The sequence below is a fragment of the Callospermophilus lateralis genome, unplaced genomic scaffold, assembly GCF_048772815.1.
Source record: "Callospermophilus lateralis isolate mCalLat2 unplaced genomic scaffold, mCalLat2.hap1 Scaffold_113, whole genome shotgun sequence".
In the NCBI taxonomy this organism is placed as follows: domain Eukaryota; kingdom Metazoa; phylum Chordata; class Mammalia; order Rodentia; family Sciuridae; genus Callospermophilus; species Callospermophilus lateralis.
The window spans coordinates 3,324,137-3,351,938 of record NW_027511570.1 but is presented as its reverse complement, the minus strand read 5'-3'; the positions used below and the strand labels follow the sequence as shown (position 1 = coordinate 3,351,938).

Here is a 27,802-nt window from a genome sequence, read left to right as displayed (position 1 = left end):
TCATTCCATAGATTTCTATTAAGTACCTACTATGTGATATGTATTAGGTTAGGCAATAGGTCTAACAACAATGAGTAAGAACATAAATGAGAAGCCTATGGAAAGGATGAAAATAGAAAATTTCTTAAGAAATGAAGAAAAGTTTAAAATAGAAATATTTACATTTTAATATTATGTATAGATGTAAAGTAACTAGAATTTAAGAATTCATTGCCTGACTATTATAAAATCATTCTGATATTTATACACATGTATTTAAGAATGGTTGATGCAGACAAGATTACAAATATCTTAATATATTTTAAAATAATATAAATTTCTACTACAAATGGAATCTTAACTGACGGTTGAATGTAAGCTCTAATGTCTGAGTTTTTCACAGTATGCAAGCAAATGGCTCTTCAAAACAGACAGCCATTATCTCTACAGAAAATTAGGCAAGTTGGGTTTTCAAACCACAGCGTTAGGAACATATAAAAGAGACCAATTTTCAGGGAGGAAAAACACCTGAAAGAAAGGAAGCCACAGAGAATTCCAAGCTTTTTGAATATCATTTGATACCCCTAGGAATCCACTACCTTTCATTTCTCTGCTGCAGCTATGGCTACAAATGGGATCTTCTGAGAAAATCCACTTTCTCTCACCCCTGTCCACAATACAGAATGAAAAACTTAGAAACTTTGTTTCCTAAGCTTATTTTTGTCTTTCCTTTTTTGGCACAGGATAAAGGGGCAGGGGTACTGTCAAACCCAGGACTTTGAGCATTTGAGGCAAGCACTTCACCACTGAGTGACATCCCAGCCCCTTATTTCCAGATTTTATGGGTGTGCTTCCAAGTCCATAAACTGTCTTCACTTTATGCAGACAAGACACAACCTGGAAGCAAAAAGAAGCTACCCAAAGGCTGTCACCACATCCTAGAAAGAATATATCTGACAGAATTCCACACTGCATTTCTAATACAAGTCTTTAAAAATATATATAAACATTTAAAATAGTTACAATTACTTTCCAAAATATGCTAAACGTAATATAATCTAATAGCTATACTAACACCAGCTATACATCACCCTTAAAGTCCTGGATCTAAGGAATACAAAACAGCATAAATTGCTCATGTGCTCTGTAGCACTGTGCTCCCTGACTGCCTTTCATCTTATTTTATATACAGGGGAAAATGGAATAAATGCAAAAACAGTTGACCTGCTCTGTTCGTTGTAGTTACGAAGATCTGACAATAGCAACTTTTTTTTTAATCAAATACAGCAGTTGCTAAAGAAATTCTCTTTAAAGAAAAATACAATGATTTCTTCAGCTAACCTCAAAAATTTCACCAATGTTCATTTCCTTCATCCTCTGGAGTACATTATGATCCTCAGCCACAACTGTTTCTATGAAGCTATTTTGTTGATTAGTAACATCACAAAAGATGAATAGTAATTTTATCTTTTAAATGTCTAATGAAAGTAAATACAGCCAAGTGCTCTGGTGCACACCTGTAATCCCAGTGGCTCAGGAAGCTGAGGCAGGAGGATAGCAAGCTCAAAGATAGCCTCAGCAAAAGCAAGGCAACTCAGCAAAAGCAACTCAGTGAGACCTTGTCTCTAAGTAAAATACAAAATAGGGCTGGGGATGTGACTCAGTGACTGAGTGCCCCTGAGTTCAATCCCTGGTACAATCCCCCCCTCAAAAAAAAGTAAGTACAATTCTTCAAGTTTGCCAAGTAGTTTTGGAGTATCTACTATGTGCCTGGCACTGTGCTTAGAGAAGGGATAAAAATCTCTGCTCTGAGGAGACACTGCTGCTGCTGTTGCTGCTACTGATATTTTCAAAGCAGACCATATATGCCCCAGCCTCACAACTTGGGCTGATCTCACTTATTTTACCACTAATACACTTGGCAATGTGCTCCTTTTCTGAAGGGCTATTATCACAATGTTCCTTTTCATGCAACTTCTTTCGTCCATCTGCAAGCACTCAGGCATACAGGGCTCCATTGATTTTTTTTCTTGCCCAAATTCCATTAGTCTCTTATATTTTGATTTTTAAGAGACTGGAAGCAGTAACAGAAAAATGGGATTAGAGAAAATACTTCCTGCCATTATTCACTTATACTTGTTTGTCAATGACTTTCAGAAGAAACTAGCTCTCTAAAAAGATCTTGGTGATTTTTCTGAATCTTTAGTTACCATCTTGCCTCTAAATAAAACTTCTATAGGAAGGTGCTGCTACTGTTGTTGCTGCATGAACACGTGCGTTAAATAATTGGTTGCTTGGATATCAATTAGCAACTTCAGTGACCAGGCTGACGGTTCTGGAAGGTCAGCAGAAAGGAAGGTTTCTAAATTTGAAAGGAGTGCTTTGTTTTTGCTGTGATGGTTCTTTTTTCCTTCTCCAGAATGGGTTTTCTAAATTTCTGCAAGTAATTCTTACATATATAATACTCTTGGGCATTCTTGAAACATTTGGAAATGCACATTTCATTTTGTAATATGTATAGATTATATTAATTATTCAGATTAAATTGTAATTTCAAAATTTCTCCCCATTGTGAATGTAAGTTTCCTCTTTTGCTAAGGAAGAAATCAAAAAGTATTATAATTCTGAAGATCACTTACATATGAAACTTAAATTGGCTCAAAATAATTAATTATTCTTAGCTTTGAGTTAATTGGCTCAATTATGAATTGCATAGGTTATTAGATACAGTTGGAATGTCTTAATGTCATAGATCCAGATAAATTTTAAATCATCTTTTGTTAGAGGAGTGTGCCCTCCTTAGTATATGTAGAGACAGAGAGAGAGAGCAAGAACAAGTTAACATACACACAGATACTATATATATATACACACACACACACACACACACACACATATACATATAGAATATGGATGTACCTGTTCCTACAGCAGCAATGGCAGGAAGTATTTTCTCTAATGCCATACATACATATAATATATATATATATATATATATATATATATATATATATATATATATATATATATATACATGTATAAACATATAACACACACACACACACACACCAGGAACCCAATTTCAAAACCTTTGTGGTTATCTTTGTTATTTTTGTGTGTATGATTTTGACTGGGCAGAGATTAAGCCGAGGACTCACCTACTCTCAATCCCTTAGGCTCAATCATGAGGAGAGAAAAGTAATCAGCTACAACAGCAAAGTTTGCAAGGATCCCTTAGTCCACAGTGAACTTGGCAGTGCCTCTTACAAGTAGAAGCATGTTTCACTTGTGATTTTTATTTTTTGTACAGTTTTCAGTAAAGGTATAAGAGTTTTAATACTGATGAATACTTTTGCTTACAGGTTCTTGCTACTGGATAGTTTTAAGGAATAACGCTGATAACTAGCACTTATGTAGTGCTTAGTGCTGGGCCAGGCACTGTTATAAACACTGTTAGACACCATCTTAGGTAATACTAAGTTTTGCTGGAAGATCAAAACTTGTGGGGCAAAATGCCTGAGTGCACAGTTTTTACTTCTTAAGAAAGTATCAGTTAGGAGACTTTGTAAATAAATGTTATTTGTTTGGAACATCAAATGCCTATTTTAGTATACTGGGCATTTCAGGCACCCCAAAATGTAAGGAGTGGACACACACCATTATCTTAAACACATTTATCATCTCAGAGTATTTCATATACTTTTACGTGGCCAGATCTATAAGGGACTTGCAAGATTAGATGAGACGTTTGTCCACAGCTGGTTTCCGCGTGCCTCCTCCTTGGAATTGTGTCTGCCCCAGGCTTCTGCAGCCACCTTGCTCCTGCTCCCTCAGTCTCTCCTCTGATGGCCTTTTAAATGCCAATGCTCTCCAGAGCTTTTCTCACTCTCCCTGCTCTCCCTAGATGACCTGGTTCACAGTGGCCTCTACCACTGCCTTTCCCTCATGGATGTCCAACCCCAAACTTCAGGCTCATATTCAGCCACCTTTAAGGATATCCTACAGGCCCCTCAAACTCAACAGACCCAGAGCTCTTTTTCCTCTTCCGCTTTAGATCCAATTATTCATTCCATAATGAAGCACTACCATGTGCCAGGTGTTGGGACACAGCAGTGACCATGAGCTGGCTTCCCTTCCAGGTCAGTGGAGAGCCACATCACTCACTAGCTCCTAGCCTTATCACCTGGGGAGGGTGCCGTTCCTCTTTGGTTCTCCTTACATGGATCCTGGTAACTTCGCACCTTACCCTGAGCACAGCAGCCCTCACTCTTCCCACTGACACTATCATTGTTGTTCAGCCCACTGTTCATGGAAATCCTCTCAAATGGTTTTTCTGTCCTGGTTTGACTCTCTACTGATGACAGGACATATCTAGACACACGTGGATGTGTTCAGGGCTCTACCCTTCTTAAAATTTCATAACCTCCAGGATCAAAGCTCTTACTGTAGTGCTCAGCCATCTCACACTCTGACTTCTGGTATTTTGTTGACCTTTCCATCCTTCCCTCTATCACATCCTACAAGCAGCGTTGGCTCCTGCCATATGAGACTGCTACAGTTGTTAAGCAAGCCACATGATTCTACACTTTCAGCATTTGTCTTTTTCTTTGCCTGAAATGTAGGTAAAACTCTTCTTTCATCTTCTACCTTCCTTCAGTCCAGGTATCACTTCCTTTGGAAACTTTCCTAAATTTCCAGTTTAATTGGGAAATTTTTGCCCTGTATCCAATACACTGTTTTGTATTTAGTAATAGTAGTATCTATTTGCCTGCCTCCTGTACTAAATTATAAATTCAATGACTTTGTCTTATTTGATTCTCTATCCTCAGGCGTAATATAACCTTTGGCACACAGTATATGCTCAAAGTTTGTTATAAAACATTGAACTTGTCCAACTCTCATTCTATGCCCATGGGACAGCTAACTGGTGAATGCAGAAGTAGGAGATTCACACTGTATCTCATCCTACCAAAATCATTGGAAGTAGATTTGTTCCCTCTGTTTTTTTAGATGAGGCTTTCATGATCAATCAGCTTGATGATGTAGAAGGGTGGGCATTCATTCAAACCTGTCTTGCATCTCCATCTTATGTCATATTAATTAGAGGCAAAAAATCAAAATAACAATTAAGTATATATACATATGTACATATGTGCACCAAGTAGCTGCTATAGGTTTGCCTGGATTCTCTCATTTCATCTGGTTATTAATTCTCTCTTCTATAACATCAGGTAATCAAGTGGATCTTCAGTTAGGAGACCAGATCAATAAGCATATGCAGTTAGCAAAACATATTAATAAAATGTCTACAATTACACACACACACACACACACACACACACACACACACACACACACACACTTTTTTCTCATTTTGTTCTTCAGTCTTTTTGCTAGTATTTAAAGGCAAAGAGAAAAGATGCCCTTCCCCGCAAGCCTACAGATGGCTTTGACCATGGGTAGCAGAGAACCGAATGCGTGTTTTACAGATAACGGAGACTGTGACTGTGGCGAGTGCGTGTGCAGGACCGGCTGGACTGGTGAATACTATAACTTCACAACCAGCACGGACTCGTGTGTCTCTGAAGACGGAGTGCTGTGCAGCGGGCGTGGGGACTGCATTTGCGGCAAGTGTGTTTGCACAAACCCCGGAGCCTCGGGTCCCACCTGTGAACGATGTCCTACCTGCGGTGACCCCTGTAACTCAAAGCGGTAATGTCTCTATCGCTTTAGTCCCCTTTGTGGAAAACGTTCCTCACAATCAAAGTTCTAAAGACATTTTATCAACTCAGACCTCAGAATGTCTTTGCCGGGTTTGGTCTCCAGGCATCCATCGAAACAAAAACCCACAGGGCCCCTGTGATCCTCAGCCTGGAACAACAGTCAGTCTCTGCCTGGAGGCTTTCTCAGCCCTGATTATTCAGAATCACAAAGTTAACATTTCTGCCTGAGACAACAGGGGGAAGTGGAGCTGATGTCCCACACTGATAACATCTGATGGCCTGTCAGTTACAATACCAGCCACACAGAAGGAAAGCCCTGGAGGCATCCTGCTGACACCCACAGGCAGTCAGTACCTTTTCAGGGGAAACAGAAAAGCTTCTTTCTTATCTAGAAGTTCATAGCCTGACCTTGTGGGATTCTTCATATCAGCAGAATCAGGGAGGCAAAGAGGCCCAGAAAGAAGATCTTAGCTTTCCATTCTGCCTCCATGCTCTTTGGCACCTTTTTGTCCTTGTCATTGTAGGTAGCTATTGTGTATTGTATTTTTTAAGACTATAAGAACATTTTCTTATTTTCCAGTAAGAAAACTGTTTCTTTGGTTAGCAACTACCTTCTTCATGGAATTGGGGCAAAATTTGTCAGTCAAGTGAAGCAAGTTTCCCAGAAGGCTGTTAGGGTGTTTCTTAAGAGGTTGGTTGTCACTACTTCTGATACCCCAAAATGGTGACATTTGCATATCCAATGAAAATGGAGTGAGAAAATCAATTTTTTACTCATTGATAACTCACCGTTTAGGTGTCAAAACTTCTCTGTCAGTATCCCTGGAAATCTAAGACAAGTGCCAAAGCATGGGCGCATGAGCAGAATTATTTGAATAGGATCCAATGTAAAGTGTCCCTTCGTGGTGTTCCTTTCATTATTTTTCTATTTCATCTCCTCTGTTAACATGGTTCAATCCTAAATCTGACTTGGAAGATATGAAATTCATACTCAAGTAGTTCCAATTTGGGAATCAGAGTGATCTTGATGTTTACATTAGATGAGTCTATTCTTCCATTTATCCGTGTGTGTTTGCTTGTCTAGTAGATATTAAGTGCCTACTGTATGCCAAGAATGGTGTTAAGCCAGGGACATGCAGGAAAGACTGAAATAGTTATAGTTTCTACCTTTACAGGTGCTGATAGACCAGTGGGCAAGATAGAGGTTTATAAAGTAATGACGGTGATGTCTGGATTGCCAGTTTCAGGAGGGGATACAAAAGGTGCTGGCAGTGGGGAGGGGCATTGGTCCAGCTGGTGCAGTCATCAGTGAGATGCACAAAGGAGACTTTAAGGGCTTCCACCATCTCCCCCAGACCCCCACCAAGCCACTCCAAATAAATACGTAATCTAGGAAAATGCAATACACTTGCAGAGCAAAAGCGACTTCACAACAAGATTTACAGCCCCACTCCAAATACGTTACCACTCCTAAGTTTTTCTGTAGAGGAATTCTAGTCCCCCACTACAAGGGAACTCTCTAGACTAATGTTAGGAAGGTTTGGTTTTAGGAGATGCAGCTTCAGCTGAGCTTACCAAGCACTTATAAGAGTGCACATTTCCATGTCTGGGGGGAAGGATGCAGCGCCATGTATCCCCACGGTGAGAAGGCTTTTGTTGTTTTGGATTACTCCAAGCACCATCTATTTGCAAAATGATTTGCAGCACAAGATTAATTCAGGGTCTAATTTTACTTTGTTCCCTAGACATCTTTAAGGTAGCTTAATTTCCTTATGTCCTTGCAAATACACTTTTCTGTAAATTAATGCAATCTTTTATTAAAAAGCTTGAATTAATGAGGATCCAGACTTAATCCTAAGCTTTTAAAAATGCTCCTATCGACGCTTGAATTTATTTAAAAGCATAACAGAAGAGAGAATTATTAAAATAATCATATGTGGCATATATGAAGACTACGAATCATTCTTGGGATTCTGGTTAAGATATAGATTAAATTCAGAACTTTGCCTAGTCTCTAATCATATTTATAAATGTAAGCTTTCCCTGGAAAAAGTAAAATGAAAATATAGCTAAATCAAATATCAATAAGAAGCAATCGCTACAGAAAATTGAGTATAGCAGCAATTATCAGGGATGGCTCAGGGAACATTGATTACTGGGTGGAATTCAGAATAATTCAGCATCCTCTTGGATATTGCCTAACTATCTTTCCAAAAGTGACAAAAGGCCAGTGTCATTAGAAAGATACTCTTGTAGCATAATCTACAACCAGAGCATAAAGCAATATTCTAGCTACACATCTATTTCCACCAACATGAACTGATAAACTCCGTTAATTCTTTCTGTCTGCAGGAGCTGCATCGAGTGCCACCTGTCTGCAGATCCCAAGGCCCAAGAAGATTGTGTGGACAAATGCAAACTAGCGGGCACAACTATCAGTGAGGAGGAAGGTGCTGCTTGTCTTAAATGGCTTTCATTTCCTTTGCGTGGTTCTCCAGAGACAGAAATGCTATAAATCAAGAGACTTTCTGGCCTGACCCCATTTGTACCAGGGCATTAGATCACTTCAATTCTTTGTTTAAAAGTGAGTGCATTCTATAAGGCTGAAAACTCCGTGGCTTGGGATTTAAAATCTCAATTTAAAGTCATGGCTGTTTTATTGGACTTCAGCTCTATCGGCAAGAGTGTCAGCATTTCACCTCTGCTTAACAAATGCCATTGTGGAGAATTCCAGAAAGAATTTTCCAAACTAGAAAGAAAGAAAGTTGAAGAAATGACCAAATGTTAAGCCCCCAAACTGTAAATTGCCCTCAATCATCTGATTGCCTTATTTCAAGATAAGATAAAGGCAGCAGTAAAATGGTTTTCCTGATTGTAGCTCCCAGATGCTGGGCAGGTTCTGGTCAATGGCCATTTTTCCTCCTCCTCTCAAAAGCATTCACTTCCCCTCCCCCACATATGGTACATCCTTAATTTCCTTTTCCCCACCCCCAAAATTCAGAAGTTCCTGTCATCTGTAACTGCTAAGCAAATTGTACTCTTGCTTTCATCTGTTATTTTAAATACAGTTACAATAAGATTCTTCATAATGGCAAATATTTCAATCAGTTGCATTTTAGCTAGGAAGGCCATTTTAAAAAATAATTTGTGGACTTTAAAACAAAGAAGATGACTGATTCTGCATAAAGGGACAATCTAGGAGAATTTGGTTTTGTATCATCACAACCCTGCATTTTCATGCTGCTCAGGTAGAATTGCTACTCTGCATGCAATAGCAATGTGACCAAGATCTATCTCAGGTGAAGGGAAATAATCAAGACAATAATTTATGACACTGTAGGATATGTATTTTGAATAGATGGAATTAGAATACGGAAATTAGTTCATTTTCAAAATGGAATAATATAATGACATTTATATTCTTTTGAAAATTACTTGCCTTGTCTCAAAATTGAGAGTTCTGACTGCACAGTTGAATTACCCTATGTGCAGGGATGTGATTAGTGCTCATAAGACCCCTCATCAGTGCTTTTCTGGTGACCAAAGATAAACATGCCAAATAGCAGTAAATGGGACACAATGGTGTGTAACTTAAACAAATACCAAAGTTAAGAACATTAAAGCACTGAGCGAAGCAGCATTTGTGGGCTGTCCACATTAGTAACTAGTACTGAGTCTCAGCATTTCCTTCTAGGTTCATTTCACAGCAAACAGTGGAAATATTTACCAGATGTCTCTTAGAAATGAGAAAAAATTGCAGAAAATGCCTACAAATGACTAGAACTGAATTCACTAGCAACATGGGAAATCAAATGTGCTGAAGGAAAAAGGGATAGAGCCTTAGAAACATGTAAATTGTGATGGCTTCCACAGGGTCGTTACAATGTTAAGTACACAGTTTTCTGAGTAGATTGTCAAATGCTTGGATTTCAGAGGAAGGCCAGTCTTGAGAGGCATTTAGAATATTTACATTATTCTTTTTGTGTATTTGGCCCAGTTATCTTCAAGAGAGGGGGATTCAGGTATTTCCAACTTGGGGGTTGAAAATAATAATTGGATTATTAATACTATTTAATCTGGATGGACTTGAGAGAAAAAAAAGGTATTTGTCAGACTGTAAATTTAAGAGCCACTTTGCCAATGAGCCTTTTTTATAAGCCATGTTTTGAATGAACCAGTTTTGTTATTGCTCACACCTCGTTGAACGGATCACATCATATTTGCTCTTTCACAGGGACTTTTAGCAACCCATCTTTCCCCCACTAGGACATGGAGAATAAAATAAAATAAGCATAACTTTACTAAGTGTGTGAATTGATCCTAAATTGTGCTGTCAGTGACTTGGGCAGGCACATCTAAGAACATGTGATTTAATCTCACTCTTCCTTTTACTGAGTCATGTTAATTTACCCCAATATCCATGTACTCGTAGAGTGTTTCTTGGAACACTAGCTCTGAAAACATTCAGTGGAGAAAAGCACCCATGGTCATATAAATGTTAGAGATGGGAAATTATTTTTTCCCTTTTTTGCCAGACTTTTGAGAGTTGTTGTGCACATTAAATTAAATATGTGTGTGAATCACCAGGAGGGACAAAGGGAGGGATTCCTAAACATGTTTGATGACAGAATCACATTTTTTCCCTTGAGAAACTGTTTCCACTGAGAATTGCTAATTGATTCCTAAACTGAGGGCTTAAAGCACGTGGTTGTCTTGCCTCAGTGGTACAGACAGTTTCCATTTCCACATCCTTCCTGGACCTTCTAGCCCCAACCTCATCATTCCCATTCTCACATTTCTTCCTTCACTGAGAATGATTTCCTTGGGCCACCAGGAGATCACATTTTCACTGTATTATTCTAGAGCAGCCATGTGGGCACTCACAAAGGAGAGTAAAAAAGAAAGGGCCATTTTTTATGAACAACAAAAGAAAACCTTAACAGCTAATTATGCAAATCTTTCATTGCACATTTGATAATACTTTCTCAATACCCAAACACTACAAATAAGGCTATGTCTAGAGCCATAACAGTTAGGAAAAGGAGTGGTGAAGTAATTAAAGCAAGATGGGAGTTGTGACTCAAAGGTCATACTGGCAGTTCCATTAAAACTGATGTAATCCTGTTCAAGGAAAGTAAGCCACCCTGTGCTTCAGTGCAGCTATTTAAAAGAAAATTAAAAAGTAGGATTAATATTACTGAAATGGGTATGATAAGCCATCCCACACATTTCCTACCTGAGAACAGAATGTTTCATTAAGTGTATTCAAGGGAGCAGGATCGGCCCGCATGGCCAGGGCACAGAGGGAAGGAAGACAACATGGCACTAAGAAAAATCACATTCCTGGAGACTTTAGGAATCCCAGGTGATTGGAGGGATGAGGTAGGCAGCTGTGGGTGAAGACCCTCAAAGTGATCGAAGTATGAATTGTATATGCAGTTTCATTTGCAATCAAACACATGAAATGACAGATTTCACTAATCACATGTTGCCCAGAGGTTCCCAAACCTTCTAATCAGAATCATCTCATTAAACTGCTTATTAAACCACACACTCAAAATCCAAGTGCCCATGTGTATACCAGCCCTTCACATGCAGCCCTGTGCATACCCCCCACCTGGGGGGCGGGGCAAGTCCTCAGAATCCATCTTTTCAAAAACCCCAGGTGATTTAGACAGTCATAAACATTTGGAAATGACCAATCTAGAATGGTTTATAATTAGATTTCTTCATATTCCTATGTAAATAATGTTTTAAATGAGTTCAAAAACAGTTTATTCTATTCATTCTCTTGTCTAAAATCTTAATTATAATGCTAAATGTTTACCAGTCCTGTTTTCATGAATAATACAAGGCACACTTCTCACAGACTTTGCCACATTCTTATCTTACAAATTACATGGAAAGACAACAAACAATGACCTATATTTCTATCTTTCCATAGCTGTAGCACTTTTGTACCCCAATGGGCTATTATTTTTCTTTGTAAGGAGCAGGGAAACACAGGCAGATTCTGTTTCATTAACACCTTGTTGTTTTTAAGCTAATGAGAGAAGTTATAAATGTGTCCAAGATTATTTGGAGTGGTCTCAATTTTATTATTCTGACTCATTGTGTCAAACACACTAATATCTAACCATATGTCCCAGAAGTTTGGGTTAAGAGCAAATGTTCATTCTACTTCAGGTTTCTGAAAAACAGTGTTTGTAATAGTATCATTGAAAAGTCTCCGATTTAGAAGGTAGGGTAACTACAAGGCAACTTTAGGGTTTGTTGTTGTTTTTTTTTATTTTTAATTCAGAAAAGGCTACATCTTGGCAGAGGAGCTGAACCACTAAAATTTGTAATAAACAGATTGAAGATTAGCCTTTTACTTTATTTTCAATTTCTGTTGTGATACAATATACTGTCATTCTGGGTTTCTTTAAGTCTCTAGTTTACCCTTATCCTGTTGGACCCTGAGCTACCTAACACTGCGGTCTCTGTTTCCTAATATTAATTTATTTTTACTGTTGTGACAATACTTGGCCAGCAAGCTTGACTACACCATTGTAAAAAGGCCCCTTTAAAAGTATCAGTATCCATTTGGACTGTGCAGCAATGTAATCTAGACATCCTCCCAGATGCTCTCAGCAAAGAGGAACATATAGCCCCCTCATTACCATAATCAGGGCCATTCTATTCCCAAGACACCTGCCTTGCAGGTGACAGCTGCATTAAATCAGACCTCATCAGACTTCGTCCACAACCTCTTCTTCCCCACAAAAAATCCCAGAGCCTGAGTTCTGGTCCAGGTCTCAGCAGCAGGCCAGGCAATAAAACAGAGGTTCGTTTGCTGTCTGTGCTTGCTCTTCAATGTGCTGACAGAATTTAAGTTAGTCCTGAATGTGAAACCAAGGTCAAATTGGTATCACTTAAGAGCCTAATAACCAAAACAATACAATCATAACCAGAAAGTAAGTTCAACACATCACAATGCGATCAAGAAAACATGATCAGAAAAATACTACATTGCTGAGCTGAGGGGAAGGGAGAGAGAGAAGTCAGCACCATTTGAGAGGATGAGTGTGAACTTGATTTTGAAGCTCAGGTAGGCAGAATGCTCCTGGAGACTTGCTCTTGAAAAATCCCGTGTAAATCACCTTCCTTGAAATGCATACACAACATGCAGCTTGCATCGTTCAGTTAAGGAGACTTAAGGTGAATCCTGCTGAACAAGGATGAATTATTTTCTAATACAAAAACCCTGCTTCCTCATTATCTATTTCATAAAGTCAAATTCTCCAATTACACCCCTAACCTTCTGTTTGTGACTGTGACAGTGGCTTTAGCGGTTATCTTGAAATCAAAGCCATCCTGTGTGATATAAATTCTATTGGAAACACACATCCCCAAAAATAAATTTCCAGAACTGGCCCTGACCCTGTTTTTTTTTTTTTCAAAGAGAGAGTGGAGAGACAGAGAGAGTGAGAGAGAACCTTCTTTCTTTTTAATATCTATTTCTTTTTCAGTTTTTCGGCAGGCACAACATCTCCGTTCGTATGTGGTGCCGAGGATCGAACCCAGGCCGCACACATGCCAGGCGAGCGTGCCACCGCCCAAGCCACATCCCCAGGCCCTGACCCTGTTTTTAATTCAAAGGTTTTGTATCATACTGGTTTGATGTGTTGTGCGTGTGTGTGTGTGTGTGTGTGTGTGTGTGTGTGTGTGAGAGAGAGAGAGAGAGAGAGAGAGAGAGAGAGAGAGAGAGAGAGAGAGAGAAACATGCCTTCGGCTGATAAATGCTTCCTCATTACAAAACTGTCGGCTATTCTTTTATTCTTCGACACAATATGAGTGGCACATCAACACGCCATCCTTCAGAGCACACACAGATGCCCTGATGCATTTTATTATAGTATTGTATTTATCTCTGTGCTTTTGTAGTGGGGAAAGTGAAGGGGAAAAATTATCTTCCTGAGGCATCACACGAGTCCCCTGATGGCTCTAATGATGCCTCTTCCTTCACACAAGCCCTATTTCCTGGGTAGGCCTGGTGCTTACAGACGCCCTGAGGGCAGAGCCCACCCCGGAAGTCAGAAGTCCCTCCCTTCCCACAGCTTTCAGACCTGAAAATCTGGAAGGACAATTGGAAGTCTGGATAGAAAAGAGACAAAATGAGCACCTAGGAAGGGGAAGGGAGGTTAATGCTTCCCACATTTTCCAAGCAAATGGGAAAAAGGAGCCAGTGAGGCCCCACCAGAACTTTTGTGGACACAGGCAGAACTTCTTCATCTTCTTACCTCTGTAGAAATTTTCAGAGCCTAAAAGCACATCACAGTCAAGGAATGAGAGTGGAAGAGCTTTCCTTGCTAGAAGGTGCCAACTACTGCTGATGTTGAACCTGTAGGTTCCAGCGTGGAGGATTCAGATCCTTGTGGTTTAGAGGAAGAAAAGGGAGAAGACTGCATTTGCTATAACATCAGTACTACTACTAGTAATATAAGAGCAACTCTAGCTTATGGAGCCCTTACCAATACCAAATGCAAGCTGTCATTCCATATATTTTACATGTATTAATTCACTTAATATGTATAAACTACATTCACCGTACAAGGCAGGTACTTTTGTTGTATAGACAAGGAAACTGAGGCATAGAGACAAAAATAATTTGCTGCATCTTGCACTAATTAAGCACCAGAGCTGGTTGAGGAGTTCCAACTGTTTGGCTTGGAGCCCGTGCTCTTAACCACTGTACTATACTGCCTCCCACTGGCTGTATGATCATAACAAACATGTGAATCACAAAAAATGTTAGATCAGCATATCCAACCTAAATGTTTTCAGAACCATATATATAATTTAAAAAATTTCAGTAACCACATGAAAAAGTAAAAGACACATGAAATAAATTTTGCTTTTATCCAAATACTAGCACTTCAACATGAAATCAATATAAAAATTATTAATGAGAAATTTTACATGTTTTCAGAATATGTGTTCAAAATCAGTGTTTATTTTACACCAATAGCACAACTTAACTTGGAAAAGCCATATTCTGAGTGCTCAATAGTCACATGTGTTATCAGATTAGTCCAAGCAACAGCATTGAACACTCAGCACCCTAGAATTAGGTGCAGCATCGACCTGGACTCTATAGGAAACATCACACAGTGATGGAGGTGACTCTCACTCCCACCCAGAAATCTAACTTCAGTCTGAGTATCAAAAGAAATGTCAAAGAAAGTATAAAAAGTGAAGATCTCTGTTCTGTAATATTTGCTTTGATACTTGAACCAAAATCTTTGAGAAATACACAGTGTCCAGTGGATTTAAGTTCTTAAAATAATTATCTCTGCTAAGTCATTCCTCTTCCCACTTTATTCCCTTCTGGGGAGTCCTCCTAATTTACTTTCTGTCTTAGCAAGCTTCATCCTGCTTTGAGAGGCAATGCACAATGCCCCACTCTAACCCATTTCTTAACCAAACTATAGCAATATGGGTTATATTTTTCATTGATATAAGCCCTTTTGCTTTCTTTTCAGGAACTGAGCTAACCTATTAGAGACCAGAACAGGGTCTTTAGATCTTTGTTCTGTAGTAGCTATGTCATTAGCAACTTTTGTTATTTCTTCCCTATCTTCTTATATGGTTTCTACAAAGAACAAAAGGCCAGGCATGCATCATTAGGCCCCTTTTGATTCAGATCAGTTATAGAGCCCACCTGAAAAGCAGCATGGCCAGTTATATATATACATGAAACTCTCCTCTATGTGTATAATTCTCCTTATCAAAGAGCAATAAGAGTTAGGATAAACTAAACATGAATAGCTTCCTCCCCCAGATACCATGGATTTTGTCTCTCTTCTTGCAGAGGGTTGCAGATATTTAATGATCATTTTTATATGGTATTTTTTTCCATGAAAGCAAAAGGAGAGCTTAATTATAACATTTCATTAAGAAATGTATCATCTCCTAGGCATAGTGCAAGGATGATTAGTCATTTTGCTGTCAATGAAGGGAGGTACTGGATAATTGCAAAATTATATTAATACTCTCAATAGAGTCAAAATAACATTTCATGAACTCTTCAAGTTGAGAGGACCATACAGAACATCTAATTTCTCTAACTTCCCTGAGGATAAAAATCATTAGGAACACCCTTAATAAAAAAAAAAAAGTCTGTGGCCTCATCCAAGACCCATTGAATCAAAATCTCAGGCGAAGAGCCTAGGAAGTTGTAGGTTTAATAAACATGAGCACTTCAGCTTATTACCATCATCAGGAAAGTTGAGGGAACAGTGAGCTTTGTTTTGCAGATGAGATCGAAGAACATGACTTGATTCTCACAGCTGCTGTTCATCAGATGGGAATCAAACCCAACCCTCCCCACTGTAGGCCAGAAACTTTCCAGGAAAGCAGAGCATTACTTTAGAAGCACAACCAAACAACAACAAGAAAGCCATGTCTTCTATCTGTAAAAAAGGAAGTCGCAGCAAATAGTAACCTTTCAGGGGATAGGTTTTATATAATTTTATAATATGATCTCCTAGACTGCTCTTAATTCAGGAAGATCGATGAAAAGGTGTCTGCAAGCATTACACACACACACACACACACACACACACACACACACACACTCCATTTCTACTTTTTCATGTACTCAGAAGAGACCATCTTTAGTGATTAGGCTATAGTTTCTTTTTCATGGTGCTTGAAATATTCTATATGCACTAATTGTCACTCTTCTGGATTCTAATTAGCTCTTTTCAAGTCAGCCATCAAGTATATGGTCCTCCTTGGTACCTGCAAGGTGATTGGTTCCAGATCCCTTGCAGATACTAAAATCTGCAGGTGTGTAAGCCCTCTTATGTAAAATGGGATAATATTTGCATATAACCTAAGCACATCTTCCCATATGCTTTAAATCATCCTTGATTATGTATAGTACTTAATACAATGTAAATTCTACCCATTTTTTTTGTTGTTGTTACAATGCTTAGGGCATAGTAGCAAGGAAGAAAAGCCCTTTTATGTTCAAAACAGACACAAATTTTCCCCAGTATTTTCAATCCATAGTTGGTTGAATCTTGAACATGCAGAATCCAAGAGCATAAAAAACTGTATACTGGGGCTGGCGATATAGCTCAGTTGGTAGAGTGCTTGTCTCGCATGCATAAGGCTCTGGATTCAATCCCCAGCAACACACACACACACACACACACACACACACACACACACACACACCAAAAAAACCCACTTTATATTTATTTACTTTGAATGACCAAACACTTTCTTTTGTCATTTGCTCTTCTTTAAAGAAATAGAGAGTTATCCTTCAACAAATAACTTGCTTTTTAAAATTTCAGCAAGACCAAAAAGGTGTCAATATTTGCCCTCTATTGTAAGAAATGTATGAAAGGAAAACCCAGTGAAAAAATGTCTTTCCATGATTTGGGGACTGAGCTCAGTGGTAGAGTGATTGCCTAGTATGTTCAAGTGTTCAAGGCCCTGAGTTCAATCCCCATCACAACAACAACCACAACAAAGCTTTTCTACATCAAAACATTGATAGTGCCAGCTGCTTCTTATTATAATTTCATTTGTTTCCACAGACTGTCCAAAACCTCCAAACATTCCTATGATCATGTTGGGGGTTTCACTGGCTATTCTTCCCATTGGAGTTGTCCTCCTGTGCATTTGGAAGCTGCTGGTGTCATTTTATGATCACAAAGAAGTTGCCAAGTTTGAAGCAGAACGATCAAAGGACAAGTGGCAAACGGTATGTCGAAACTCAGGGCTACTCTTGGTGCAGTGGTCCAGGCAGAAAGTATGGGAGAGGGACTCCAATTTCTTCTGTCTAAAAAAGAGTTTAGGTGTCACATTTTTCCCTACTGCCCTTGTCACAATCCCAATAGTTTTGGTTTCTATTCTGCTTTGGGAGCAAACCTCTTAATCCATTATCTGGCCACAAGTGTCCCTCATGACATGCATTGCTTCTCAGTGCAGTGGGTATCTCCACCACTCAGAAGAGTCCTGTGAAATTCCTCATACAGCAAATTAGGGACATCATGGAGGTATATTCTATTCAGTGCCTCTTCACCACCAGGAGGATCCCTTGGGCTCCATTTAATAACACATGGGTGCTGGATCTACATATTTCCATGAATTAGTTATGCTATAGCTAATGGAATAATGTTAGTGAATAGTCTGACAGTTCATGCCAATTTTCACGGAAATACTTGTTACTCATATAATTGGTTACAAAGCAAAGTTGAGAAGACTTTTTAAACACCAGGCAGTTTTTCTGAATAACATAAATTTTAAACAGCTACCTGAAAAAAAAGTATCAACCTTCAAATATATGTACTCAATGGGCATAATTTGTGTCTTCTCTTCACAACAGGCAAACAGAAAACAGGACTACAATTTTATGTGTTTCTATTCCACAGGAGGATAATTACATTTCTAGAGACCCCTAGAAACAATTTCATGGTTTTAATTTAATCTCTCTATCTCTAATGGTGTGTCTAGCTATCTAATAGCAATTATCTTACATTGCTGAGTCTCAAAACAGTGACATCACTGGAGAAATACAGGCAAACACAATGCTCCTTTGGGCTCATCTGCCCAAATAAATTGATGCTAACGCTGTTTTCTCTGAGCCTATACAATATTTTCAATTTCTAAAGAAAACAGAATTTTCCCTTTTGCATAATTTTATCTCAATAAGGGATATCTATATATTAGGCAGTTATATTTTAAACTAATCATAATATATGATGCACAACCAAGGACAATGAAAATTTTTATCTACTTTATCTTCCCATTAAAAATGCCTTTGGATACAATAACCAAATGTGATGTATGGATCTTCTTTGGATCCTAATTTGCACAGTCCAACTATAAAATATGTATTTTAAAACAACTGGGAAAAAGATAAATAACACTAGATATTAGAATAATAGCAAGGAAATATGCTTAACTTGATCAAATACCATTAGGCATGATGTCTTTACTAGAAAATATCCATCCTTTTTAGAGATGCAAACTGAAGTATACAAGGGCGAAAAGAAATGAAGGCTGGGATCTGTTTTGAAATAATTCAGCCTAAACAGAGGGTGGGAGGGAGAGATAGTAAAAGTAGTTTGGGCAAAATCTTGATAACTGTTGGATCTGGTAATGGGTCTTTGGAGGTTTGTTAAATAACTTTCCTCTTGGCATATGTATGGATTTTTCACAACTGAACAAAACCCTTCAGGAAAGTAAACTATGGAATAATTGATCCATCCCTAAGAATGTAAAACGTGACCTGATGGTTTATCTTGGTGACTTAGAACATAGTGATAATGAGGCCAAAGTTGTGGGATAGTTAACTTTGCCTGATACAATGGCCACAGATATCAATCTTAACTTTCACCAACTGCCAAGTAAATGCCTGGCAATGGTCAGAAGGGTGAGCAGGCAAAACAATGTGGATAAGTCAGCACAAAGAGCAATAGCAGCAAATAGTTGGACAACTATCAGCCCTGTAAAGTAGTCTTGGTGTCCCCATTTTGAAGATATGTAAACTGAAGCTGAGAACGATTAAGGGGCTTCCCAAACCTAGCTGCAGGTGGAACCCTAATCATTAGTTGTTCTTCCAAACACAACCTTTTGTTGATCCTCCTGGAAATAACAAGAAAGTGTTTCACAAACAGGCAGTTGGGCAGTTACATGATGCCTATATACCAACCAGCATGTTTTAATGTTCTTATACCAAGGCATGAGTGCTGGCAAATGATTAATATCTTTAAAATAACATTTTAATTAACAGTTAATTTCCCTCAAAACATAAATTGTTCTCCCTCTGGATGTAGAACATGACTGCAATTCAAATACCAAATTTTTGCTGTTTCTTCAACTAAAATGGGACAAAAACATGCATTAAACAGATAAAAACATAAATGAAAAACTATCATTCCCTGTTCTGTCGAGTTTCCTTGAATAACAAATGTGTGATGTTCCTGACTAGATAATGATGGAAATAATTATTCACTTGGATGCAAAAGAGGTTTAAATCAAATAATTCAGTTCAAATTTCTCTAATATATCCTCCTAGAAAAAAAACTAGTGTTCCTCAGTGCATACATTTAAATATCTTCAATTTAATTCAATTTTTATATAAAACCTATTTTTTCCCCAAGAATTTGACTGATTTTTAAAACCGGGGGACAAAAGGGTCAGTAGGGTCTCCTGTATCCATAGGGCCCCATTGGACTCTTAAGGTGACAAAAGTTAGGACAGGAAAGTCTTCACTCTTGCTTCCTGAAACTTTTTATCATAGCTGTGAAGAAAGGTTACCTTTTTATTATACTTATAAGCCCCCTTGCATATTCCTTATGAAAACACAAATGGAAGATATTTAAATTCATCTTTGATGAGACATTTTTTTCTAGGATAACAAGTCATTAATTTGAGGCAAAATAAATGTACAGGCTGACATTTCTTGCAGTCATGGATTGATTTTGCACTGTGATAAGCAAATCAGGTCTGCTTTTGGCAGTTAGGTGATCATTAAGAAAGCTGTGGGTCATGGCAGAATTTTCTTATTACCATTTTTTTCCAAGCTTGAAAAAAATGTGTCACTGCTTTTGCAGAATACACAGCCTAAACTAGAACCCCAATATTCCTTGGGGGAAAATCAGCCTGGTCACTCCAGATGATTAGGAGAAAACTGTCTAAATGATGGAGTGGAGACTCTCCCGAAATGGGGAGGACCCCAGTCTACATTTCAGTTGGAACTCCAGGCAGGGCCACTGCAGCCTGCACAGCACAAATGCAGGCACATCTGGTGCTGATGCCCCTATTTGCACCCATTCTCCTGGGCTCTGAGCATCAGCTGAGGTCAAGAACTGCCCCATTATACACACCTCTGACTGCAACAGGGACTTGCTTGTGCTCCACCTTTATACTTCCTCCTCAACCTCCTTCAGTAATGGAGTCCACTTTACCCAACATCCACCCCCCAAAAAATATCACAGACCTAATTTTTTGTTGTTGATGTTGTTTTAAAATACAGAATAAAAACTGCACAAAATTAAACATTCAACTAAATATCTATAAAATAACATTATTCCATCAATTGAAATTCAAATCCCCCCCACCTTTATAGCAGAAAAAATTCTAGTTAATGTGGAATGTGGATGCATTTTAATATGTTCAAGATGACATGGGGTAGGACCTACAAACAAGCGCTTGGCCCTACGAAGGTCTGGCCCTGCTCATAGTCTATTAATTCTTCCAGAATCCTTTTTCTATTCATTAAGTTTCCTTCCTTCAGCAGAGGCTCTGCCCTTCATTTCCAGCCTGCACCTCTTAGGTTTTCTACCTTGCCTCTTTAGCCAGGTCCTTTGTTCTTCTGTAACCAAGTAGATACTAGTGTTCTAAACATCAAAGAATTCCATGCATGATTTTTGTTTCCAAATGAGACTCTACCATCATCAGAGACCACATCAATCTGCCATTCACCCTCAAAAATTCTAAGGTTTTCAGAAATAAGGACTTGAGATCCTTCAGAATTATCCAGGCTGAGCTCAGAAGTAGGAACAATACAGCAACCTGACCTTCACCCTCATCCACCAGCAGCCAAGCTACCTTTTCCTATTTGCCCTCAACAGAGAGATAGCATCTATCTCCAAAGGCACTGTGTCAGAGGTTGAGCCACTGGGTATGGGTCTGACTACTGCTCACAAAGAAGGCCCTGTAGCAAGTCCAAAGGCAATGTGTAGAAGAGGTCAGGGAATGTTTTTGTTTTGCTCAGTTCTTCTGACAGCTGAAAGAATGTTCTGAGATAGCCCTGCACAGTGGCACATGCCTGTAATCTCAGCAGCTCAGGAGGCTGAGGCAGGAGGATGGCAAGTTCAAAGTCAGCCTCAGCAATTTCAAGGTGCTAAGCAGTCAGTGAGACCCTGATTCTAAACAAAACACAAAATAGGGCTGGGCATGTGGCTCAGTGGTTGAGTGCTCCTGAGTTCAATCCCTGGTACTGGAAAAAAAGAAAAGAAAAGAAATGTTCTGAGATAGCAAATACAATCTTCTTTTTTTTTAAATTTATGTCTACAAAATATGACTATCTCTACAATTCATGGAATAAAGAGACCAATGTAACTCAGAGATAGTATCTGGACTTCACACATATGGGTTTGGGAATGTTAAGACTTGCAAAGCCCTATCAGAAAATATCTTTATAACTTTCTTCAGGATCTAAATGAAAAGAAACTTCCAAATTTGAAGAAAAGTTATAAGTAAGAACTAATAAGAAGAGGCAGCATGCATTGAACAGTTAGTATGTTTAGACACAGTGCAATAGGATCTTATCTCATGGACGGAGTAGGAAATTTGTTAATCCTTCTTTAATAGATGAGCACACCAAGGCCTAAGGTTGCTTAAGTAAAGTCACCTGGTAGGCTGGGTTTGAACACAGACTGTCTGATGCCAAAGCCTGTGTGTCAACCTTGGAAATTAGGAGAGAAGACACTGTACCTCACAGAGATCCCTTGCTCCTGCCTAGGACAGCTCACAGGCTTGGTCCTCTGATCCTCTGGTTACAGCACCACTGCTGCAAACACATCTTCAGCCTCAACAGCACAGCTATGTTCTCTGGGCATGGACTCTCAATCTCCCAATGGCCCAAGGGGCCAAGCCATTTTGTGCTGTCTGCCTTCAGACCACCACTCACTTGTGAACCCAGGTTTTACATACCAATAACTTGCAGTCATCTGCTTTACACTCAGTTTTGTCTAGTAAGCATATGCCAGAAAGTTCTTCTGCTCTCCAGAGAAAGTGTTAGCTGTCCAGGGGATCTGTCTGTGCTCCTTCCAAGCAGCTAGCTGCTCCTCCTTCTCAGTTTTGATCTCATTTACACAACGTTATCGCGCCCTGTCTGATAGCTCACCACCAGCAGCTTCAAGACAGATACTATGTCATTCATATGTTATGTTTCTATCAGTTTCACTTTTCCCACTGTTCACATTACCTTACCTCTCACTTTTGGTTCACCAATTGGTGTTCATTCTGCCCGTTCAATGCATATTGAATACCTGTTATCAGCTGAACACTGTTTTCACTGGGTAAAACAGGCAACAGAACATGTAAACATGTTTCCTATCCATAAATCAGTGTGTTTCCAATGAGGGTAAGATTTTTAGAATGCCCATGTGGAGGGCTGGGTGTATAGCTCAGCAGTCAAGCGCTTGCCTAGCCTGCTCGAGTCCCTGGGTCACACACACACTGACCCCCTCCCCTTACACACACAGAATACCCATGTGGGACTAGTTTCATCTATTAGAAAAAAAAGCAAAGCTATAGAGCAACCTGAAGTGGCACTGCCATAAATTTGAAAATGCTAAGAGTATGAAATAACAAATGAATCAAAATTATTCCAATAGCTTCCAAGATTGAAATTGACTCTCATCTTCCAATTTGAACTATAATAAAAATACCTAGAAATATTAAAATAGTATCCTAACAAAGTGTGCAGACTTTCATCTGAACTTTTTTTTCTTTTAGGGAACAAATCCACTGTACAGAGGCTCCACTAGTACTTTTAAAAATGTAACCTATAAACATAGGGAAAAACAAAAAGTGGATCTCACCACAGAAGGCTAGAACCACTTGACGTGTGGGAAAAGTTGGCTTTACTGATGTGAAATGTTAATGCACTATTTTATTTTCCTTTCTCTGTTTCTTCAAGAAGAGGTTGGCCTAATATAATAATAGGTCATTTGGAGATCAGCCATTCTCTGTATGAAGGTGAGACACTATGTTGACAGGTTCAAAGTAATCAAGAAGAGGAATTTCCTTAGCATAGAGGTGACTTTGGGGATCATTTGAGGAATACTAACTCTGTTGCATTAATGTTTCAAATAATCATCAAAATGATTCATGGGGGCCTGATTTGCATTTGAAAAATGTTGAAAATTAGAATCACTTTTGTTTCAGGAGTACAGCTACCTAAAGTCTTTGTCCTAGCAAAGTTACAAAGTCCATACGCTTATATTGTGTACCCACACTTGCAGTAGGTAAATCCATCCTAAAGGAAGTTTTATTTTAAAGCAGGAGAATTGAGATTCTGATTTCACTTCAGTTGAAAGGATTCATTTCTTCCACAGATATCCCAAATTGTAAGATTGATCATTTCTGTGAATTTGTATGCACCTGTAAGTCAGGTACACAAACAGACACTTTGCTTTACAAATGAGGAGGAAGTAATTTATAAATTAAGTCACTAATAAAACCAAAAATAATAACCCTACCATTTAGCTTATTTTTAAATTACCTGGAAAATAATCTATGCTCAGTTTCCTTCTTGTCCTTGAGTTTTCTAACTGTTACTTCTCCCTTATTTCTCAATCATCTTACTCAGTATCAGAGTCTCCTAAACCTGTAATTGTCACATGAGAGTTTTCATTTCTTTTTGAAAAAATTAGCTTAAATGGTTATCTTCTTCAAAGAGAGTTCCAGAAATATAAAAGGAACATGGGGTAAATAGAACAAATGTTTAAATGGCTGTAAATCAAGCACAATGAGAGTACACAACTCCCTCATGAATTGCAGATTTTTAAATCTATGTTCTTTTCCCATCTGCATAACCCAATGTGCACATTTCAGCTACGTGTGGTTGATGCACACCACACATTTAAGAAGTAAGATTTTACTTACAAAATACACGGGGACAATTAGGGGTCCATCGGTTGATTGGCAAGATGGCCTCTGTAGGATGTTATTCCTTATGGTTTCTGCTGTGTCAGAAAGCACTTTCATCTTATTTGATCCTTGCAAGGAAACAAAGGCTCAGAGGATGAGTTAGAAGAACTGGGATCGGAATTCACATCCTTTTACTCCAAGGCATTTCCTCCTTCCACTGCATGGGACTGCCTCTTTTGTTGTTAAAATGATAGAAACTCTGTATTAGTTAAGCAATAAAATTTGTTTGAAATGTACTAAACAAATAGCAGTTACAGCATGGAATCCAGGTGAGTTGTACTTTTGTGCAATGTTTATTAGCTTTGATTAAACTGTAATGAGAAGTCTTTTAGAGTTTCTTACATAGTGGAGGCTTCATGGTTGTCCATTGAATTGCCAGTGTAATCTCCAAGTTTCTTCAGTCCTAGCAGATTGATGTGTGTACATTTGATCACTTGGAGACCCCCCCAAATCCCAGTTTTTAAACAACTCAGGTAAATCATACATTTAGGGAGGACTGGGCTCTATGAGAAGTATTACTGAACAATCTCCTTGGACATCTGAAGGACTGATGTGCCACTCCGTTATTGATGGGGACGTCTAGAGCAACCTGCAGTGGCACTGCCAGTGACGTGGCAGTAGCAGTCCCCTGTACATGAGACTGCTTGTGCTGTTTTGTACAATTACTGAAATGAGATTTTTAGAAAATAGAAGTTTCCTTTGTGTGTGTTTTAGGAAAGAATCTGCTCATTCTTTAAATGTGGTTTTGACCCAAGGCAGGACCTTGAAAAGGCCAAAACATTAACAGTAGTACTTCTATTCATTGAAGAGTTATGTTACATGAAGATAAAATGGTTGTTTTGTAAGTTGTTGTATTTTGTGTTGACATAAATAAACGTGGTAATTTAAACAAAGACACTTGGATGATGATTCTTTTCATTCACTCAGCAAGAAATCTGAATTTCTGGATATTCCTGTGACCTACTCTGACTGCCTTGTTGATCTCATTCTAGGACCAAGAAAAAGAGGAGGAAGAGGCAGCCACAGAAGGCGGGGGCATCAGGAAATGGAGTAATTGCTGCCCAGTGACAATACTTACACCATTAGCCTTTGGCTGGACATGACTCCATGTTTGTAAAATCAAATTCTTTAGGGTTAGTGTTCTGGGCTGAAATATGTCTCTCCCCAAGATCACTCCCCACACAACTCATGAAGTGTTAATCGCTATTATCTTAGTTTTGACTGTATAACTGGAATAGGGTCTTTAAAGAGATAATTAAGTTAAAATGAAGTCCTAGCATTGGGCCTTCATCCAATATGACTAGAGTCCTCACAAGAAGGAGACAATAGGCCATAAACAGGTAGAGAGGGACCAGATGAAGACACAGGGAGAAGATGGCCACTGCAGACCAAAGGAGAGAGAGTTCAGAAGAAACCATCCATTTGGATACCTCAATCTCTGACTCAATGGCCTCTAGAATTGTGAGTAAATAAATTTCTGTTATTTAAATCACCCAGTCTATGGTACTCTGTTGTGGCAGTCACAGCAAATTAATGCAATCAATGCTGTTTTTCTGGGCATCCATTGGGTAGATTCCATGGTGCTATGCCCACTTTCTGCATCAGGAAAATTAAGTACAGAGAGACCAAATGCTCACAAGGGAAGTCAGTTGTTGTTTTGTTTGGTTTGCTTTTTTGGAAAGGCCCATTCCTTACTAAAGTACAAGGTGAAGTCAAGAGCACTTACTCTCTGAAACAAACTGTTTCTTGTGAACTAAAGGCCAAGAGTCTAGAAATTTAGAACCTGCTCTCATTTTGAAAATTAGCTTCGATTAAATTGTAATGAAAAGGCTTACAGAGCTCATTACATATTGGAGGCTTCATGGTTGTCCATTGAATTGCCAGTGTAATTTCAAAGTTTCTTCAGTCCTACCAGATTGATGTGTGTGTACTTTTCAGAAAGTTACTTTACATTTTAATTTTTCCATCTGTGAGATGGTGGCAATGTCCATCTCTTCTAGCACCTATAATAATCTCTGACACACAGGGTCTCAATAAATTTATTCAACAGATATTTATTATCTACGATAGGCCAGACATTGTTCTTACAATTATGGGAAGATTGAACACTGAACAAAACAAGCAATCTCTGTGCTTCCAAATGAGGGAGATGATAATAAATATGTAAGTAGACAACATCAGAGTACTAGACTCAGTTTCTGCATGTCCCCCACCCACTTGCTGCCCCCCAGGAATATCCCTGGAGCAGCCCCAACTCCCACAGTCCTCTTGATAGTAAACTCCCAGCTTCTACCTCACCCCTCACAGGTGGAGGAGCTGTAGGAGTTCCTGTGCCCCAGTGCAGAGTGGCTTTGCTGGTTGCTGTGCCAGTGGACTAGTAGTACAACAAGAAATGCAAGGGAATTAGCAGCCCAAGGAAGAAACACGGATCCTTAAGAGACAGAGTGGGAAGGAACCAGCAAATGAGTAGGAGCTGAGCCACCAGCACTCATCAGCTTCCTAATGCATCATTAAATATTTGCTTCCCCTCATTCCCTGCTTCCCTACCCTTTCTCCCTGGGATGGCCCCTCCCAACCATGCATTAAAATACAACTTTACTTCAGGTTCTTGTTTTACAGGGCCCCTAAGCTAAGACTTTCTAGCAGTCCTAAGAGCTATGCAGAAGGTAGAGCTAGATAGGACACTCCACAGGGCCCTGGAGAACAAGCCCTAGAGTTGAAACCTGGGCAGGAACCTGCATAAGGAAGGGAGTGAGCAAATACAAGGGCCCCAAGAGGGCAACATGGTCATATGTAAAGAAGAGCAAGAAAGTCAAATGGGGGATAAGGAATAAATATGTGCTAAATATTGAATCTGATGATTAAACTGAGCCATTAAAACAAAATACCACTTTTTAGACATGGTGCTCTGAGTTTTTGGGAAGAAAGCCTTTATAGTTCCTAGTACCATTGCTCAGTGATTGCGCTCACAGGGGCGTGGATGAAATTAATTGCCAAGTGTGTTGCTAGAAAACATTCTAGTGTTTTTATTTAGACACAATACTTAACACATAAGGTGACCTGATCCATATTTACACTTGCATTAAGTAATTGATTATCAAATGTTATGTGACATCCTCAGAAAATGTTAACACCTAAGCCTTCAGAACCTCTTCTTTCCTTTACACCCAGAAAAGAAAATGTTAAAGTTTGTTTGGTTTGGGGGGTAGTGGAGAGTGTTTTGGTCATGATGACTCTTCAGTCAGATACTCTTTTCTTGTAAAGGATGGGGGTGAAAAAGAAAAATCAAAATCTCAAAAGAAGAATGAATGTTAGCCTGATGTGAACAGAAAAGCACTGAGCCAGTGAGGAGAGAGAAAAGATACAAGAGTCTA

The 27,802-nt window shown here is 38.9% G+C and overlaps 1 protein-coding gene across 1 annotated transcript in view; it reads left to right on the top strand.

The window, feature by feature from the left end:
• Nucleotides 1-23,330, top strand: part of LOC143386132 (integrin beta-6-like) — a 49,715-nt gene extending 26,385 nt beyond the window's left edge. The window contains exons 5-9 of the mRNA XM_076841433.1: nt 5,469-5,691; nt 8,055-8,210; nt 9,229-9,256; nt 17,263-17,463; nt 23,232-23,330. Of these exons, the coding sequence (XP_076697548.1) occupies nt 5,469-5,691; nt 8,055-8,210; nt 9,229-9,256; nt 17,263-17,463; nt 23,232-23,330 (707 nt within the window). The remainder of the gene's footprint in view (nt 1-5,468; nt 5,692-8,054; nt 8,211-9,228; nt 9,257-17,262; nt 17,464-23,231) is intronic.
• The last annotated feature ends 4,472 nt before the right edge of the window (nt 23,331-27,802 follow it).